At 45.7% G+C, this 13326-nt stretch overlaps 1 protein-coding gene across 2 annotated transcripts in view; it reads left to right on the top strand.

Annotated features, from left to right (window-relative positions):
- The first annotated feature begins 3920 nt into the window (after positions 1-3920).
- The window catches only part of pomk (protein O-mannose kinase), a 36621-nt gene continuing 27215 nt past the window's right edge, over positions 3921-13326 (top strand). Inside the window, exons 1-2 of one of the 2 annotated variants that reach the window (XM_070865935.1) lie at positions 3921-4460; positions 10229-10535. In XM_070865935.1, the coding sequence (XP_070722036.1) occupies positions 10248-10535 (288 nt within the window). In that variant the 5' untranslated portion in view covers positions 3921-4460; positions 10229-10247. The remainder of the gene's footprint in view (positions 4461-10228; positions 10536-13326) is intronic. The other variant, XM_070865944.1, reaches the window with a different exon arrangement.

The following is a 13326-nucleotide window of genomic DNA, read 5'->3' on the forward strand; positions in this document are numbered from 1 at the left end:
CTTCATCATGTAGTTCAGGCCCTGGAATATCAGGTCCTTTATTCGAAACACCTGTGTACTCATCGAACTCGTTCCTTTTTGGCATGGAAGCAAGTCATCCTCGATACGAGGGACCGTCTATGAAGAAGTAACTTTTAAAAGTAACTTTATATTAGATATATACTTGAAACGGAAATATATGCGGGGCTATGGGGAAAGAGCAGGGGAATGGGACAAATAAGATGGCTCTTTCAAAGAGCTGGCACGGGTGATGGGTTGAATATCTTCCTGTGCTGTACAGTATGATCTATGCTGTAGCTGATGGTTCATTCTTTCTCTAACTCATAGATTACTTCTTCCCCCTCATCAGTAACTTCCTTTTAATCACCACCTGACCCTATCCACTTTCTGTCGATTCAACTCTACACACTTTCTTCACATTTCACCTCCTCCAGTCTTGCAATACGATGGCTGAATTACTGTACGTTAATCTTGCCCTTTGATGGGGCAATGAAAATCTTGTTTCAACTCTTCCAATGAACAGCTACTATCTCTTTGACAACGTCACTTATTCCTTCATCTATTGATATTCTAGACCTCATAATCTCATCTAACTTCAAGTATAACTCTCACCTCTACTGCTACAGCTGCCATTTCTTCTTTCGTGCCAAACTTTTATCCCATTTCTGTAATCCATCCAAGTTTTGAACAACACTCCCTTAAAACCCTTCGCGCACTCCTGGACAGAACAACAGAAAGCTTATCATCTGATCCCTCTGCCATCCTTCAATATCTCACATTTTCACCCTTGTTTCTCACTATTTGAGCAACACTGTAGTCAATCCTACTCTGTTTTTTCCTCTCATTCCTCCTTATCAGCAAACCCCCATCCTACATGCTGATTCTCCCTATACCCTCGCTGTTGAAATAAAGACTCCTGACAAAGTCTCCTATTCTTTTCCTGGTCTTCCAAACTGGGTCTGCTCACCCCCACCCCCTTAGTCTATCTTTCCTCCAATAATCGAGATTTTTAAAACCCCAGTTTGGTGCCCCTGATTTAGCCCAGCTTTATCATGGTTTTCAATCCATGTTGCTTACTAGGTTTCTCAATTTAAGAATTTGTTGTATCTCCCCATTATGTGCAGTAAGATAAACCTGGACAAGAGAATATTTACTGCTGGTATGTACATCTTTGTATTTGTGTGCAGCTTCAAGGTCCTTTAAAATTGTATTTGCCGTGCCATCTTGGACCTTATGGACTGTCAGGTCTATCTGTCTGACTCTAGGTTTGTGTCTTTCTTTGGGTCTCTGCCTCTATCTACCCCTGAGTTTGTGTCTGTCTGGGTGTGGGTCTCTCTGTCTGGGTTTGTGTCTGCATCTGTCTTTCTGTCTGTGGCTGGGTTTGTGTCTATGTCTTTCGGTCTCTGTGTGGCTCAGGGTCTGTGTCTCTCTGGGTCTCTGTTTGAGTCTGGGCTTATGTCTGTGTCTCCGAGTCTGTCTCTTTTGTCTGTGTCTGTGTTTCTGTCTGGGTCTGGGTTTGTGTCTATGTTTCTGTCTGGGTCTATGTCTCGGTCTCTGGGTCTGTTTCTGAGTCTGGGTTTATGTGTGTGCTCTCTCTGAGTCTGTCTCTATTGTCTGTCTCTGTGTTTTCTGTCTGGTCTGGGTCTCTCTCTCTCTCGGTTTGTGTCTGTGTGGCTCAGGGGCTGTGTCTTTCTGTGTGGATTTGAGTCGGGGCCTGTGTCTCTCTCTGGCTCTGGGTGTGTCTTTTTTTTAAACATAGAATATAAAGCACAGAAACAAACCATTCGGCCCAATCAGTCCATGCCAGCATTTAGGCTCCACTCGAGCCTGCTCCCATCTTTCCTCATCTAACTGTCAGCATAACCCTCTATTCCCTTCCCCCTCATATGCTTGTGTAACTGCCCCTTAAATGCATCAATACTATACTGTGTCTTTCTGTCTGGGCCTGTGTCTCTCTCCCACTCTGGGTCTGTGTGCCATAGAAATATAAAAAATAGGTGCAGGAGTAGGCCATTCAACCCTTCGAGTCTGCACCACCATTTAATATGATCATGGCTGATCATGCACTTCAGTACCCCATTCCTGCTTTCTCTCCATACCCCTTGATCCTTTTAGCCATAAGGGCCACATCTAACTCCCTTTTGAATATATCTAACGAACTGGCCTCAACAACTTTCTGTGGTAGAGAATTCCACAGGTTCACAATTCTCTGAGTGAAGACGTTTCTCCTCATCTCGATCCTAAATGGCTTATCCCTTATCCTTAGACTGTGACTGGTTCTGGACTTCCCCAACATCGGGAACATTCTTCCTGCATCTAACCTGTCCGATCCTGTCAGAATGTTATATGTTTCTATGAGACCCCCCCCCCACCGCCCCTCCCCATTCTTCTAAATTCCATTGAATATAAGCCTAGTCGATCCAGTCTTTCTTCATATGCCAGTCCTGTCATCCCTGGAATCAGTCTGGTGAACCTTCGCTGCACTCCCTCAATAGCAAGAATGTCCTTCCTCAGATTAGGAGAGCAAAACTGGACAAAATATTCATTCACCAAGGCCCTGTACAACTGTAGTAAGACCTCCCTGCTCCTATACTTAAATCCTCTCGCTATGAACGCCAACATGCCATTTGCCGCCTGCTGTACCTGTATGTCAACTTTCAATGACTGATGTACCATAACACCCAGGTCTCGTTGCATCTCCCCTTTCACTACTCTGTCACCATTCAAATAATAATCTGCCTTCCTGTTTTTACCACCAAAGTGGATAACCTCACATTTATCTACGTTATACCGCATCTGCCACTTATTTGCCAACGCACCTAACCTGTCCAAGTCACCCTGCAGCCTCTTAGCATCCTCCTGCCACCCAGCTTAGTGTCATCAGCAAATTTGGAGATATTACATTCAATTCCTTCATCTAAATCATTAATGTATATTGTAAATAGCTGGGGCCCAGCACTGAACCTTGCGGTACCCCACTAGTCACTGCCTGCCATTCGGAAAAGGACCCGTTTATTCCTACACTTTGCTTCCTGTCTGCCAACAAGTTCTCTATCTACGTCAATACATTACCCCCAATACCATGTGCTTAAATTTGCACACTAATCTCTTGTATGGGACCTTGTCAAAAGCCTTTTGAAAGTCTAAATACACCACATCCACTGGCTCCCCCTTGTCCACTCTACTAGTTACATCCTCAAAAGATTCTGGAAGATTTGTCAAACATGATTTCCCTTTCATAAATCCATGCTGACTTGGACCGATCCTGTCACTGCTTTCCAAATGCGCTGCTATTACATCTTTAATAATTGATTCCAACATTTTCCCCACCACCGATGTCAGGCTGACCAGTCTCTTATGACCTGTTTTCTCCCTCCCTCCTTTTTTAAAAAGTGGTGTTACATTAGCTACCCTCCAGGCATAGGTACTGATCCAGAGTCAATAGAATGTTGGAAAATGACCACCAATGCATCCACTATTTCTCAGGCCACTTCCTTAAGTACTCTGGGATGCAGAATATCAGGCCTTGGGGATTTATCAGCCTTCAGTCTCATCAATTTCCCAAACACAATTTCCTGACTAATAAGGATTTCCTTCAGTTCCCCCTTCTCGCTAGACCCTCGGTCCCCTAGTATTTCCGGAAGGTTATTTGTGTCTTCCTTAGTGAAGATAGAACCAAAATATTTGTTCTATTGGTCTACTATTTCTTTGTTCCCCATTCTAAATTCGGACGTAAGGGACCTATATTTGTCTTCACTAATCTTTTTCTCTTCACGCATCTGTAGAAGCTTTTGCAGTCAGTCTTTGAGTCTGTGCTTTCTATCTGGATTTGTGTATGTGTCTGTCTTTCTGTCTCTCTAGCTCGGAGTCTAGTTCTGGGTTTGTGTCTCTCTGAGTTTTTCACTCTCCCTGAGTCTGGCTCTGAGTGTGTGTTTCTCTCTCTCTCTCGCTGGTCTAGGTCTGGGTTTCTCTGTCTGTCTCTCTGAGTCTGGCTCTGGGTTTCTCTGTCTCTCTGAGTCTAGCTCTGGGTTTCTGTGTCTCTCTCTGAGTCTAGCTCTGGGTTTCTCTGTCTGTCTCTCGGAGTCTGGCTCTGGGTTTCTGTGTGTGTGTGTTTCTCTCTCTCGCTGGTCTAGGTCTGTCTGAGTCTGGCTCTGGGGCTCTGGGTTTGTGTGTGTGTGTGTTTCTCTCTCTCACTTGTCTAGGTCTGTCTCAGAGTCTGGCTCTGGGTTTCTCTGTCTCTCTGAGTCTAGCTCTGGGTTTCTCTGTCTCTCGGAGTCTAGCTCTGGGTTTCTCTGTCTCTCTCGGAATCTAGCTCTGGGTTTCTGTGTGTGTGTGTGTCTCTCTCTCTCTCTCTCTCTCCGGGGCTCTCGGGTTCACTGTGAACACCGCCGTGGCCGGTGACCAGCTGCTGCGGAACCGCCTCCCGAGCGAGGAGCCGCGCTGGATTTGCAGCCGGGCAGGTAAGGGACTGTGTGCGGCTCCGAGGCCCGGTTAACGGGGCGGCTTCTGACTCCTGCTGCTGGCCTGTCCGATCCGAGCGGTCCCCGGGCAGGGCGCGCCTGAGCCGGACTGGGCTCGACCGGTGCTGGGAGGCCGCCTGGGCTGGGCGGGGTCGCTCCGGCCCCGGTCAATCCGCTCATTTGACCGCAAAAGATTTAAGATCAGATCTCCGGCCAGCCCCGTGGACCCAACCATATATGAAAGTTGCCAACCCTCCCGGATTGCCCTGGAGTCTCCAGGATTTAAAGAGAAATCTCCTGGACAATGCAATGAGCAACCTGAGAGAAAAATCATAGGACCAATCCCCTCCCCCAAATTATTTTGCTTTCATTTTCTTTGAACACTTTTGTTTATTGGTTATAAAAATGTTGGAGATGGGTGTGCGGATTGTTTTGTCTGGGCAGAGCGTTCGTAATGTGCGAGATCATGTCATGAAACCTCACGGAATACGTGCAATCAGAGTTGGCAACCCTACCCGCCATGCCCATGTGTGTTCTGCAATGAACCCCTATCTCTGAGAGGCCCAGCTTACCACTGCCAGGTTAAAGGGCCTCTCCCGAGGAACCTCCACCATCCAAGGGCAAGGAGCTTGCGTCAGGGGCTGAAGGTGATGGTTTTGGTCTTACTGATGTTGAGCTGGAGGAAATTGCGACTCATTCAAGATGATATAGGAAGGAAATACTTGCCGTAGAGGGAGTTCAACGAAGGTTCACCAGACAGATGCCTGGGATAGGGGGATTGTCCGATGAGGAAAGTTGGAGTAGACTAAGCCTATATTCTCGAGAGTTTAGAAGAATAAGAGGTGACCTCATTGAAACATACAAAATTCTTACAGGGCTTGACAGGGTAGATGCAGGTAAGATGTTTCCCCGGGCTGGAGAGTCTAGAACGAGAGGACATGAAGAGAAATGTCTTCATTCAGAGGGTGGTGTATCTCTGGAATTCTCTACCCCAGAGGGCTGTAGAAGCTCAGTCGTTGAGCATATTCAAGACAGAGATCGCTAGATTTTTGGATATTAAGGGGAATCAAGGGATATGGGGATAGTGCAGGAAAGTGGAATTGAGGTAGAAGATCAGCCATGCAGATAGGGAATGGGTGACCATCAGGCAGAGCAGCGGAAGGAAAATAGTGCAGGGTTCCCCGGCGGTCATCCCCCTCCAAAACAGATATACCACCTTGGGTACTGTTGGGGGGGGGGATGACTCTTCAGGGGAGGGCAGCAGCAGCCAAGTTCATGGCACCATGGGTGGCTCTTCTGCACAGGAGGGCAGGAAAAAGAGTGGGAGAGCTGCAATGGTAGGGGATTCTATTGTAAGGGGCATAGATCGGCGTTTCTGCGGCCGCAGTTGAGACTCCAGGATGCTATGTTGCCTCCCTGGTGCAATAGTCAAGGATGTCTCGGAGCGGCTGCAGGGCATTTTGGAGGGGGAGGGTGAACAGCCAGTTGTCGTGGTGCATATAGGTACCAACAATATAGGTAAAAAACGGGATGAGGTCCTACAATGTGAATTTAGGGAGCTAGGAGTTAAATTAAAAAATAGGATTTCAAAGGTAGTAATCTCAGGATTGCTACCAATGCCACGTGCTAGTCAGAGTTGAAATAGCAGGATAGTTAAGATGAATACGTGGCTTGAGGAATGGCGCAAGAGGGAGGGATTCAAATTCTTGGGACATTGGAAACGGTTCTGGGGGAGGTGGGACCAGTACAAACCAGATGGTCTGCACCTGGGCAGGACCGGAACCGATGTCCTGGGGGGAGTGTTTGCTAATGCTGTTGGAGAGGGTTTAAACTAATACGGCGGGGGATGGGAATCTATGCAGGGAGACAGATGGAAGTAAAATGGGGGCAGAAGCAAAAGGTAGAAAGGAGATAAGGAAAGGTGGAGAGCAGAGAAATCAAAGGCAAAAATCAAAAAGTGCCACATTATATCATCATTCTAAAAGGACAAAGAGTGTTAAGAAAACAAGCCTGAAGGCTCTGTGTCTCAATGCGAGGAGTATTCGTAATAAGGTGGATGAATTAACTGCGCAGATAGCTGTTAATGGATATGAAGTAATTGGAATTACGGAGACATGGCTCTAGGGTGACCAAGGCTGGGAACTCAACATTCAGGGGTATTCAATATTCAGGAAGGATAGACAGAAAGGAAAAGAAGGTGGGGTGGCATTGTTGACTAAAGAGGAGATTAACACAATAGTAAGGATGGACATTAGCTTGGATGGTGTGGAATCTGTGTGAGTAGAGCTGTGAAACACCAAAGGGCAGAAAACGCTAGTGGGAGTTGTGTACAGACCACCAAACAGTGGTAGTGAGGTTGGGGATGGCATCAAACAGAAAATTAGGGACGCGTGCAATAAAGGTACAGCAGTTATCATGGGTGACTTTAATCTACATATAGATTGGGCTAACCAAACTGATAGCAATACGGTGGAGGAGCATTTCCTGGAGTGTATAAGGGATGGTTTTCCAGACCAATATGTTGAGGAACCAACTAGAGAGCGGGCCATCCTAGACTGGGTCTTGTGTAATGAGAGAGGATTAATTGGCAATCTTGTTGTGTGAGGCCCCTTAGGGAAGAGTGACCATAATATGGTAGAATTCTTCATTAAGATGCAGAGTGACACAGTTAATTCAGAGACTCGGGTCCTGAACTTAAAGAAAGGTAACTTCGATGGTATCAGACGTGAATTGGCTAGGATAGACTGGCAAATTATACTAAAAGGGTTGACGGTGGTTAGGCAATGGCAGACATTTAAAGATCACATGGATGAACTTCAACAATTGTACATCCCTGTCTGGTGTAAAAATAAAACGGGGAACTTGGCTCAACCGTGGCTAACAAGGGAAATTAGGGATAGTGTTAAATCCAAGGAAAAGGCATATAAATTGGCCAGAAAAAGCAGCAAACCTGAGGACTGGGAGAAATTTAGAATTCAGCAGAGGAGGACAAAGGGTTTAATTAGGAGGGGGAAAATAGAGTACGAGAGTAAACTTGCAGGGAACATAAAAACTGACTGCAAAAGCTTCTATAGGTAGGGGAAGAGAAAACGATGAGTGAAGATGAATGTAGGTCCCTTGCAGTCAAAATCAGGTGAATTTATAATGGGGAACAAAGAAATGGCAGACCAATTGAACAAATACATTGGTTCTGTCTTTACTGAGGAAGACACAAATAACCTTCCGGAAATACTAGGGGACCGAAGGTCTAGTGAGAAGGAGGAACTGAAGGAAATCCTTATTAGTCAGGAAATTGTGTTCGGGGAAATTGATGGGATTGAAGGCCGATAAATCCCCAGGGCCTGATAGTCTGCATCCCAGAGTGCTTAAGGAAATGGCCCTAGAAATAGTGGATGCATTGGTGGTCATTTTCCAACATTCTATAGACTCTGGATCAGTTCCTATGGACTGGAGGGTAGCTAATGCAACCCCACTTTTTTTTTTAAAAGGAGGGAGAGAGAAAACAGGGAATTATAGACCATTTAGTCTGTCATCGGTAGTGGGAAAAATGTTGGAATCAGTTATTAACGACGTAATAGCAGCACATTTGGAAAGCAGTGACAGGATCGGTCCAAGTCAGCATGGATTTATGAAAGGGAAATTATGCTTGACAAATCTTCCAGAATTTTTTGAGGATGTAACGAGTAGAATGGTCAAGGGAGAACCAGTGGATGTGGTGTATTTGAACTTTCAAATGGCTTTTGACAAGGTCCCGCACAAGAGATTAGTGTGCAAAATTAAAGCACATAGTATTAGGGGTAATGTATTGACGTGGATAGAGAACTGGTTGGCAGACAGGAAGCAAAGTGTAGGAATAAACGGGTCCTTTTCCGAATGGCAGGCAGTGACTAGTGGGATACCGCAAGGTTCAGTGCTGGGCCCCCAGCTATTTACAATGTACATTAATGATTTGGATGAAGGAATTGAATGTAATATCTCCAAGTTTGCAGATGACACTAAGCTGGGTGGCAGTGTGAGCTGTGAGGAGGATGCTAAGAGGCTGCAGGGTGACTTGGACAGGTTAGGTGAGTGGGCAAATGCATGGCAGATGCAGTATAATGTAGATAATTGTGAGGTTATCTACTTTGGATACAGGGAGGCAGAATATTATCTCAATCGTGATAGATTAGGAAAAGGGGAGGTGCAATGAGACCTGGGTGTCATGTTACATCAGTCCTTGAAAGTTGGCATGCAGGTGGTGAAGAAGGCAAATGGCATGTTGGCCTTCATAACGAGAGTATTTGAGTATAGGAGCAGGGAAGCCTTACTGCAGTTTTACAGGGCCTTGGTGAGGCCTCACCTTGAATATTGTGTACAGTTTTGGTCTTCTAATCTGAGGAAGGACATTCTTGCTATTGAGGGAGTGCAGCGAAGGTTCACCAGACTGATTCCCAGGATGGCAGGACTAACATGAAGAAAGACTGGATTGACTAGGCTTGTATTCACTGGAATTTAGAAGAATGAGAGGGGATCTCATAGAAACATATAACATTCCGACGGGATTGGACAGGTTAGATGCAGGACGATTGTTCCCGTTGTTGGAGAAGTCCAGAACCAGGGGTCACAGCCTAAGGATAAGCGGTAAGCCATTTAGGACCAAGATGAGGAGAAACTTCTTCACACAGAGAATTGTGAACCTGTGGAGTTCTTCACCACAGAAAGTTGTTGAGGCTAGTTCGTTAGATATATTCAAGAGGGAGTTAGATGTGGCCCTTACGGCTAAAGGGATCAAGGGGTATAGAGAGAAAGCAGGAATGGGGTACTGAAGTTGCATGATCAGCCATGATCATATTGAATGGTGGTGCAGGTTCGAAGGGCCGAATGGCCTATTCCTGCACCTATTTTCTATGATCTCATTGAATGGTGGAGCCAGCCCGAGGGGCCAAATGGCCTACTCATGTACTTATATGTACTTATATAGTCATACATACCCTTTACGAACTTATTCTGGTATGGATACAATGGAGTTACACATTGATTTCCCAGCTTACAGTGAGAATATGCTGGGTTTTGGATTGTGATCTTCTGGGCACCCCTCCTGCCAGCAGTCAAACAGCTGTCCACCTCTCCCTGTTTACTGCTCATTCAATGTCAGCCTTGGGCTTAGAGTAAGAAGAACATAGGAACAGGTGCAGACTATTTAGCCCCTCGAGCCTGTTCCGCCATTCAGTGAGATCCTGGCTGATCTGCGATCTAACTCCATATACCCGTCGTTGGCCCATATCCTTTAATGCCTTTGGTTAACAAAAAGCTATCAATCTCAGATTTAAAATTCACAATTGATCTAGCATCAATTTGCGGAAGAGAGTTCCAAACTTCTATCACCCTTTGTGTGTAGAAGTGTTTCCTAATTTCACTCCTGAAATGTCGGGCTATAATTTTTAGACTATGCCCCCTAGTCTAAGACTCCCCAACCAGCACAACTAGTTTCTCTCTCTCTCTCTAAAGGGTCATGGGGAGCGGGCAGGGAAGTGGAGTTGAGGCCAAGATCAGATCAGCCATGATCTATTGAATGATGGAGCAGGCTCGAGGGGCCAAATGGCCTACTCCTGCTCCTATTCCTTATGTACCCTATCTGTTCCCCTTAATATCTTGAAAACTTTGATCAAATCATTCCTTCACCTTCTAAGTTTCAGGGAATACAGCCCTAATTTGTGTAATCACTCCTCGTAATTTAAACCCGAGTATCATTGGCCCTTCCTTTTTCAATGTGAACCCTTCTTGTGCAGGTAGCAGAGAGTTTTGCAGATGCTGGGGAGAACAGCTGGTAACCACGGCCCTTCGATGATGCAGAGGGTGAGCCTGGGCCTAGTACCTCTTGTTGCTGCCCTCCTGACGGTCACTACGTTCTTCAGAATGCAGCTTCTGGACCACTTGTCTTGGTTGAAGGGACCTGAAGACAGGAGCTCAGACTCATGCCCGCCTGGCCACTTCCGACTGGGAGGAATGAAGGATTGCCTCTCTTGGCTCTCCTGTGAAATGATACAGAGTGAGGTGACTGTGACAGAGCTGATTGGACAAGGTGCAGTCAAGCAGGTGAGTTCTCCTTGAAGAAGTTTGATTTTTTTCCCCCTCTTGAAATCAGTTTTATTCTTTTTATTTACAGTTTCGGTTGTCTTTGGGAGTGGAACGCTTATCTTCTTCCCTCTGAATCGTGAAAGAACTGTATGTATATAGCGCCTTTCATGACCTCAAGACATCCCAAAGTGCTTCATTGCCAATTAATTACCTTTTGAAGTGTAGTCCCTTTATAGGAAATGCGGTAATCAATTTGCGCATAGCAAGATCCCACAAACTGCAATGTGGTGATGACCAGAGAATCTGTTTTAATGTTGGTGGAGGGTTAAATAATGGCTAGGACGCCAAATAATGACCAGGAAGAATTCCCTGGTTCTTCTTCAAAACAGTGTCATCGGATTTTGTTATGCCCACCTCAGAGGGCATACTGGGTCTCAGTTTACTGTCTTATCCAAAAGACGGCACCTCCGACACTGCAGCATTCCCTTGGTGCTGCACTGAAGTGTCAACCAGGATTATGGGCCCAAGTCTCTGAATTGGAGCTTGAACCCACCACCTGACTCAGGCGAGAGTGCTAACTCTGACCCACAAATGACACATAGCAGCATGATCAAAAAATAAGAAAATATATAAACTGGGTTAAAGCGAAAATGGAGGTTACAGTCAGGTTGTTTTCATATCCCTACCTGTTCACAGGGCAGTGGGTGGATAATAAAAACCTGCAGTCTGTTTGATTCTATTAACAAGGGGGCCTTGAAATGGACAGTTAGTACTCTGCCCAAAACAGATAGGAAGCTTATTAAAATACTTAAACGGTGGTCCTGTATGTTGTAGGATCCCGGAGCAGTTTTCAGGTACAAATGGCGGAGCATGTGTTGTGCACACTCTGCCCATTGGTACTGGTTGTGGAGTGGTCTAACCAACGCTCCTTAAAGGACCACTGGAGGCTGCGTGCAGATAAAAATCTTTGCCGCTGATCTTTCCGGGGCCAGAGGGGGCATGAACGCTCTTCCTGATCTCACATCGACCGTCCCACCCACTGCCGGTTGCTCAACACTCCCTACCTCCCTCCGTCGGATTGCCTTCTCCCTCCGCCCCCCCCCCCCCACCTCCCGAAATGCTCACTTCCAGCTCGGTTCCATGGGGAGCTGCTGGATTTCCCACCTCCTCCGATCGGCGAGCTACCCGTCAGTGCACAGTGAGTGCTGGCAACTTGCTGATCCTCATGCACATCCGGCCCATCCAGCCTCTGGCTGGTTCTGGGCCAATGGTGCCATGGCTCTGCCCACCTGCGGTGGAAAGCTCGGCCCCATCGCATCCTGGCGTCGCTTGGGCATGAGACTGCCCAGCAGAAAATGATGCTTTGCTCTTTGAAAAGCAGACAGAATGTCAAGAGACCCTGGGTTCAAATATTCCTGTAAATTTCTGAATCTGTCTGTCCTTAGAAAAATAATTGAAGGGTTTATGGGAGCTCGACTATATTGTAAACGTTCATCTCAAGATCTGTAAATATATACCCTAACTTACTTACTAACTAACTTGGTGTTAACTGTGGCTCAGTTGGTGGCACTCTATCCTCTGAGTTAGAAGATTGTGGGTTCAAGTCCTTCAGTGCAGTGCTTTTCAGATGAGACATTAAACCAAGGCCCCGTCTGCCCTCTCAGATGGATGCTGTTAGATCTCTTAATTTCCAATGAAATACGAACTCCGATGGTAGTTTTAACTTTTTAATCTTGGCAGAGAGTAACAAGCTGCTGGCTGATTGCCAGTTTCTTTGTCTTACTGAGACACATGGTCAAAATGGCTGTATTTTATACCGGGTTCAATTTACAGAAAATAATTCGCCTTCTTTGACCTTATTGGCTCAATTGAAAGTGTTTTAACGTTTTAATTGGCTCGCTACCCAAGGTCCGAAAATGTCAAGTTGATTGATGAGTTAATGCAACATGCCGAACTGCATGTAGCAGCCTTGACTTGGGGGTCTGTGAATTTTCACAGTCTGTCTAAATGAGCCTGTTTGAATACTCTATCAATCCCCCCTTTGATTCTTTCACAAACTGAATCATAAAACTTCAGGTATCACTGGTTAAACATTCTACAAAATAATTTCATACATGTTAATAGAGTTTCCTTCTAAAATTTGTTGATGTGTTTCGCCACATGTCCGGACTAGTAGCTTCCACACAAATTTACACCAACCCGAGTTCCATCGTGGCCACAATGGAAGTCTGGTTTTAGTAAGTTAATTAACCTTATTCCAATTTAATCCAAATCAGTATCTTAATTCAACCAGTAAACAACCTTTCCTTAAGCATAACATACCCCTGTGCCACGTACAGATGGCCTGCTGGTACCTGCAAGATGTCTCACCTGCGGGACAGCAGCTACAGCCGCCTGGTTGCAACAGCATTTAATCAACATAAACAAACAATATAAAAGTAAAACAATTACAACGAATAGAATTAAACCTTCCACCAATGAAGTTCCTATTGAACCTAGCCATTCAGTGGCTCCACTCCACAAAGTGAATGATGGGGGTTGCTTAAGTTTTTCTACCTCCTTTTGGATATGCTCCGCTAAGTGGGTAATTTCTTCGGAGCTATCTGGGATATATGTGCAACACTCAGTTCCGAGTAGGGCGCAAGTACCTCCCTTTTCAGCCAGGATGTAATCAAGGGCCAGTCTATTCTGTAGGGCTACTGTGCGGATTGCTACCATTTCTGCATTGATTTTAACTAGGGCCTCTGAGGTATCATTGGCTACCCGTTCCACAACGGATGCCATGTTAATGGATTCCCTTGCCAGTTTG

This window comes from Pristiophorus japonicus, chromosome 2 (genome assembly GCF_044704955.1).
Source record: "Pristiophorus japonicus isolate sPriJap1 chromosome 2, sPriJap1.hap1, whole genome shotgun sequence".
NCBI lineage: Eukaryota > Metazoa > Chordata > Chondrichthyes > Pristiophoridae > Pristiophorus > Pristiophorus japonicus.